The 7,237-nt window shown below is 35.2% G+C and overlaps 1 protein-coding gene across 1 annotated transcript; it reads left to right on the top strand.

The window, feature by feature from the left end:
* Positions 1 to 239: 239 nt before the first annotated feature.
* LRRC17 (leucine rich repeat containing 17) lies at positions 240 to 6,267 on the top strand. Its single transcript, XM_054276330.1, has 3 exons — positions 240 to 1,011; positions 4,494 to 4,649; positions 5,864 to 6,267. The coding sequence occupies exons 1-3, from the start codon at positions 255 to 257 to the stop codon at positions 6,265 to 6,267; spliced, it is 1,317 nt and encodes a 438-aa protein (XP_054132305.1). The 5' UTR covers positions 240 to 254.
* The last annotated feature ends 970 nt before the right edge of the window (positions 6,268 to 7,237 follow it).

Genomic DNA, 7,237 nt, shown 5'->3' on the forward strand with positions numbered 1-7,237 from the left:
AAAAAGAGATAGAACATGGAATCTTCAAAGTAATTGTGAAGTTCCAAGTAGTGTGATGATCGAGTACTTGACCTATATAATCTTCCATGGAAATGCCCATTTCATCTGTTCTAATGCTTTACTTTTCTTCCAACACAGGGATCCCACACACCCCAGCTGTGCCTCCTCAGATCTGTACAACACTGATTCGCACTATCCAAAAATTTCAAGTTTTCCAGCTGTCAGAAAAGAACTGGGGGCAGCTGAATGTCAGGATGCAAGTAGTTACTATTATATTACTACTTCTTCTTTGTAAGGCATCTGACTGTAGGAGGACAAGGAATAGGAGTTTGAGAAACAATGAAAGGGAAAACATTTTAAGGAGAGCATCTAGCACTGTTAAGCGCAATGCCCGAGACCTAACATGTGATATTTACACTTATCTTCATGAGAAATACTTAGACTGTCAGGAAAGAAAATTGTTTTTTGTGGCACCTGATTGGCCAGAAGATATAAAACACATGCTGCTAGCAAGAAACAGAATTCGTAAACTAAAGAATAATATGTTTTCTAAGTATAAAGTGCTGAAAAGTCTGGATTTACAACAGAATGACATATCAAAAATTGAGAGCGAGGCTTTTTATGGTTTGGATAAACTTACCACGCTCTTACTTCAGCATAACCAAATTAAGATTTTATCTGAGGAGATTTTTATTTATACACCCAATCTAAACTACCTTCGTCTCTATGACAATCCCTGGCATTGCAGTTGTGAACTAGAAACTCTTGTTACAATGCTACAGGTTCCAACAAACAGGAATTTGGGAAATTATGCCAAGTGTGTGCACCCAATAGAACTGAAAAATCAGAAGTTAAAGCAGGTAAAAGCTGATCAGCTATGTAGTGAAGAGGACAGGCAGGATCCCAAAAACATAAAACGGGAGAAGCCTGAACCTGCCAAACCAGAATTTGATTCCTCTTTGTGCCACATGTATGTGTTTCCTGTGACAACTCTGAACTGCAGAAGAAAAGGTTTGTATCTGTCATTATAACTGAATGAATGATTTTAATATTCTATTTATTTAATCCATTCTACATTCATTTGCACATTATTTATTGCAAATGACCTCAGTATAGTACTCCCTTTGCTTAAACTGAAATAGTTTATTGTTTTTCTCTTATAATTATCAGCAATAAGCAGGAATTCTTCCTTCATTTTCTCTCTGCTCTGCAGCCCAAATTCCACAGATATTCCTTAGTGCTGTAATGCATCTAACAGAAATCAACAGGGATAAAAGCATATTACTTAAGTAACTAGTCTGAGTGTACAACTATAAACATACTAATCAGTCAGATAACAACTCTGCTGAAACTGTTGAACTGATACAGAAAAACAGAGTGTATTTTCTTCCTTCCATTGTACAAACACAAAGATAGCAATAACTTTGACAGAAGGGAGCTGTGAAGCAGGACTGGAGCAGCCAGCTGTGTTTTCAATGCCCAGAGGAACCTGATTGCAAAGGAAAGCCTTTGCATCCTCACATTTGCTGCACAAGATTTCTTCTACTAAGGGAAAAAATTGTGTGGTTTTTTTTCATAAAGAAATACCTCCTCTGTGTTCTTCCTCCCAGCACCCAGCAAACAATTCAAAGTTGAAGGGACTTCAAGAAATGTTTTTCAGACACTTGGATCCATTCCATCTCTAAATCTTTCTCAGGCCCCTAAGAGCCACAGTTAAGCCCTAAGGGTAAACCAGATGGGGTATATATCAACACAAAAATGCACATTTATTTGTCCTTTATATTTCCCATATTTTATCCCACGACAAAACAAAGCAAACAAAAAAAAAAAATTCAGAGGAGAATAATTCTTTAACATAACAATTCTGAAAGAAGAAGCATTGCTTGAAGCAGCCAACATTGTGAGACCTTTCCCCCAATTTTAGCACAGCTTAGCCTGCATATTTTATTCAGCTGAACTTCTATTAGCTTGAAGAGTAACTTGATTTTATGTAAAAACCTCAGTGTGCCCTTACTCTTGTACCTTTATGCCAGAGAAAAGCTCAGAATTCAGTATAAGGAGATAATATCTAAATATCAAGGATTAATGATTTCAGTATTTGATTACATGGCTTATCTACTATGTATGTCATAAAAATGGTCTGTGTTCTTTACTTTTACTTCACCCTGTAAATTCTTTTCTTGTCTATCTGGCTCAATTTTCTCTTTCTTTTACCATGAAGCTACTACATCTTTTAATTAATTATTTGTGCTGCTTTTATTATTTTTTAATATTCACCTATCTTACCTTTCCTTGTAGATAAGATCTTAACTATTAGATTATAGATTGTTATCTTAATTATCCTTCGTAGAATCTTAATTCATATCACTCTTAGTATTCAGTAAACTGTTATTGATCAAAGCCCAGGCATAAATTACAATTCTATTATAAGCAAAGACTTCACAGCTCTCCCCTCTTAGTGGTATCAAAGAGATGAGCTGAATACACAAATATACCCAAAAACTTCTGAGGAAAAAAAATTTACGTTTTTCTCTAAGTTCATAGAAACATTCAATGTGATCTGATCTTCATGGGAGTTTCAAAGGGGTTGATGGTATTTGAAAGCATGGTTTATTGTCTTTAATATTAATAATGGAGGAATAAAGTTATTTTACCATTTACACAATAGTACTAGAGGATACAGGGACTCCCTTCTTCAGGTCAAGAACTAATTATGTCAATCCAGAACTTCCTGCATGCCTTGCATGGACACACGGAGTATGTTTCAATACTTTTTGGAAGTACTAGATCTACTGTGCATATGTTTGACAGCTGGATGCAGATATTCCATGGATATTTGGTATTTCTGAACATATGGCAATCTTTGATGAAAGCATTGTACTTACTGTCTTTGTATGTGAATATTGTACAGCAGATGCACAATTTCACTGGAATTTTCATCAGAAATAGGAGTGTAATGCACACAAAATCCAGGGAAGACAGAAAAATGTCTCTAAATCTCTGTGGACAAGAATTCAGAATAGAAAAAAATAGTGCATCAGTTAACAAACCAGTAAGATGAGATGAAAAGCTGCAATCCATTATTCCTTTACAATGGAAGGAATGGAATGACAAGCACTTGCTCTACCACTACTATGTCTAAAGTGGTAGCACAACAGGTCAGGAACTTTCAATTAATGCCAGAAACCTCATGAAAGAAACATCTTAAAAATATATTTACCCATGTGTATGTTCCCTTTTTTAAAAAATAATTTGCTTATATCTCATCAGACCAGTGATATGCCAGACCTTGTGGGACTCCAGAATGAAATACTCTATGCCCTTGATTCTGTTTTGCCAAAAACAAAAACAAAAAAAGCAAAAGCAGTTTGTTTGCATTTCTACAAAGAACTTGGATTTTCAAGGACAGTTGAAAAAAGAGTCTGCTTTCTAGTACCTCCAAACTCTCCAAGTTTCTAAATTCAAGCATTATTTGCATTCATTTGGTGATAAATAGGCCCTGAAACTTTGACATCTGCAGAAGCAGGAAGCAATCCAACCACAGCAGGCTGGAGTAGTTATAATATTTATGTATTTATAATACCACAGCTCTGCTCATAATCAGATATAAGGCAGGAAGACTCTGGTATGTTGCTGTAGTCTCGTCTCAAAAATACCTGAGTCATTAGATATCTTCAGAAGTTCAGAAGTACCACACAGAGCCCAGCACAGATCCAGAAACTACTTGCTTTCATTCAAAGATGGTCAAACAAGAGACACTGCTCATTTTCTTGTTATGACAGCGCAGGATTAGAACACTCATTGAGCAAATATAATAATCCTGGAGATTGGGTTTGTTAACATTACCCTGAGAGGGTTCAAACCACAGGCTGCACTTCTCAAGCATGGGCCCTTACTACTGGAGCAGGAGCTGCTCTTTCTGGAGTTCTTTTGCAAAAAACACTGTAAGGATATGGACACCAATGACTGAGATGTCCTCAGCTACTTTGGAACTGCCAGTGATAGAAGTAGGAGAGAGAAGCAGACAAAATGCCACTCTGCTGCCTGGGTGGTTTTTCATATAGTTACTCTGGTTTCTTTTTTTTTAAGCAATCAAGCCCTTCACACATTTTCTTTTATATTAGTATAAAATATAAATATATAGTAATATATTAGTATAAAATAGGATACTACTTACCCTATTCCTATGTGAATGGTCTAGTTCTATTAAAATAAAAATATAAACCACAGAGGTTTTACTAAAAGCACTAATGAAGAGAAAAATCTTCACATGAAATGTAAAGATACAAGTAAAGAAAGAATGAAATTCAGAAGTTGAAAAAACATGGTGACACAATTAGAGGGGATAAAAGGGAAAGAAAACAAAAAAAAATTTTAGACTGACAATACTCTGTCTGGCATACTGGCAACTGTATACAGTCTGGCAACTGTAATACCTAAGCAGTAAGAATAATCTACAGCTGATACAAGTTGTGTCTTTTTCATTTTTTAAGATTTAAAGAAAGTTCCAGGCAACATACCTCCAGATATAGCTAAACTTGATTTGTCCAACAACAAAATTAGACAGCTACGAGCCAAGGAGTTTGAAGATGTCAGTGAACTGAAGATATTAAATCTAAACAGTAATGGACTAGCATACATTGATCCTGGTAAGAATAATTTTAAATACTCATTTAAAATTATTTCTCTCTTATTAAATACTGTCTCTACCAGATATAAACTGGATGGAGGGGGGAAAGATATAAAAATCTAGAGGTTGGTGCAAATTTTACATTTTGTACATTTCAATTCATAGAGTAAAGGTTTGCACTGAAATATATTCATCATGAAAATCAATAGAGAAAGACACATTTAAGTTGCTCTTTCTAAATACTAAACTCACCAAGTGCAAAAGGTAGTTCTGGAACCTGAAGGCTAACAGTTTTCCAAAATGCTAAGTAGTTCAATGATTTTAAAAATATCTTTGCCACATCTAAGAAAACATTACAGGAGGCTACTTTTCAATTATATTGTATGATAAAATAACAGACAAACCTAAAGAATTTAAACACTTTTTGGTTAAAAATCACTACATAGTATTGCTTTTAAGTTATACTTTATTAGGACTCAAGTATCCTTACTGGCAATTTGCTTATAACCTATGTTCATTTGGATTTAATTATGAAACTGGGTAAGAGAAAGAGAGAGGAAATGTATCAAGCAAAAAGGGCCTTATCTAGTACCATCATGCCAATTAAACAGCATCAGAAATGTTAATAACAGTAAAATGGTATTTGTGAGGTTTAACATTACACAGTTGATTTATTTAAATTAAGACTTTTGCTATTAAATGAAACAGTATCCATGCAAAAAGCATAAACTGCTCTCTGAAATGTAACTCACAAGCATTATTATGAAGCCCCTTGTTTACTCCATTCCAAATCTTAAAACATTAATTTGAAGGTTCTATACATGCACACAAATACCTATACACACACACAAACCTCTGGCCTTGCACATTGTCTGATAATAAGTTTCCATATTCCTACTTCTGTATTATGACAGAAAGATTCAATGAGCAAATCAGGCATTCACAAACCTCCACTGTCTCTATTCTACACTCAGGCAGACTCATGAAGTGTCATGAAGTTTTATAGCTTTGCCAGCAATGCAACTCCCCTAATATTTCACTTCTGAAGGCATGAGCCATATTTTAAAATTCAATGTTTGATGAATCCTTTTATAGCCTCTAGCCAAAATAAAACCAAAAACTCAGTAGCTGAAAGATTATAAAATGTTTTTCCTCTTCTAGATATGAATGTTTTTCCTGTCACAGATATGAATGTTTTTTTTCTAAGTTAACTTCATATTTTCTATTTATTAGCTGCTTTTTCAGGCCTCAATAACTTAGAAGAGCTGGATCTATCAAACAACAGCTTGCAGAATTTTGAATATGGAGTACTGGAAGATCTTTACTTTCTGAAAATACTGTGGCTGAGAGAGAATCCTTGGAGATGTGATTACAACATACATTATCTTTTCTACTGGCTGAAGCATCACTACAATGTTCACTACAATGGCCTAGAATGCAAAATGCCTGAGGAATACAAAGGATGGTCTGTTGGAAAATATGTTCGAAGTTATTATGAGGAATGCCCAAAAGACAAGCTTCCTGTTTATCCAGAAACTTTTGATCTGGACAAAGAAGATGAGGAATGGGAACGACACAAGGAACAAACAGTTCAGACAGTAAAGAAGCATGGTGTAATTGTCACTGTGATAGGCTAGTAAGGGAAAACTTTCCCTTAGCAGGTTTAAATATCTGATACTTTGAGAAAGAAAAACATGCTGTTTACATTTGTTCTAATTGTTCTGTTGGTTTGTAGGACTGTCTGCCTACAAAGATGTCTGTATATTGCCAAAAATAACTACAGAATGACATTAGTTCAACAGCATCCTTCATCTAATAATTGTTTTTGACAATTTGTTCTGGACACTCTTGTGAAATACTTTGGCAAATATTTGAAACTAATTGATAGACACAAATGTACATAATATGGTTGGAAGAAGTTGTCTTATGTATGAACACAGTTTATGTTCACACAGAAGTAACTGCAGGATTGTGACCAAGACCCATTTTCCTTGAACGTATTGACAGTTCTTTGTATCTATCAGTTTCCTGAAATATTCCCAGAAAACGTTTCTAAGATTTTTATATTGACTTCCTGTTGTTTTATTGTAGACCAAAAAACCAAACTTAAGACTAACCTTAAATACAATTCTAGAAAAAGAACAGCAGCTGTTATACTAATTAGGATTCAAACACAGAAGGTGGATTTCACTTGCTGATTTCCCAGTGTTCCTCCTCAGTCTTGAATGAATAACTCAGCCTCTGCCTCTTCCATACCTGAGTGCCCTGAAAGAAAAGTAGCCAGTTTATGGTTGGTTCCCAAGATCCAGCTCCACATACTCATAATTGCCTTGTTTGGGTTTTGAGGCAAGCTGAAATCTTTCTAGGATGAATTTTAGGTTGTTGTATCATTTTGACACAGATTACATGCCATCACTTCTAGGTGATGAAGATCACATGAAGGATGCTGTGCTCTGCATCCAGCACATCAGTGCCCACCCAAACTGAAGGCAAGTATGCCTTTGATAGCTCAGAAGTGTGGGATATTCTCTGAGTTCACTCTTTCAGCTCATTTTTAAAATGCACGTTATAGCACCTCCTGTCAAACAGCTATCTATGTGAGTGCAT

This window comes from Melozone crissalis, unplaced genomic scaffold (genome assembly GCF_028551555.1).
Source record: "Melozone crissalis strain CALT ecotype California unplaced genomic scaffold, PUWL_Pcris_2 ptg000004l_1, whole genome shotgun sequence".
NCBI classification, from domain to species: Eukaryota; Metazoa; Chordata; class Aves; order Passeriformes; family Passerellidae; genus Melozone; species Melozone crissalis.

Bases quoted from the DNA above. Each gene is read 5' to 3' on its own strand.
- LRRC17 (XM_054276330.1), top strand. From the start codon at position 255: ATGCAAGTAGTTACTATTATATTACTACTTCTTCTTTGTAAGGCATCT. The intron at 1,012-4,493 runs GTTTGTATCTGT...TCATTTTTTAAG, and splicing joins TCTGAACTGCAGAAGAAAAG to ATTTAAAGAAAGTTCCAGGC. The intron at 4,650-5,863 runs GTAAGAATAATT...TCTATTTATTAG, and splicing joins ACTAGCATACATTGATCCTG to CTGCTTTTTCAGGCCTCAAT.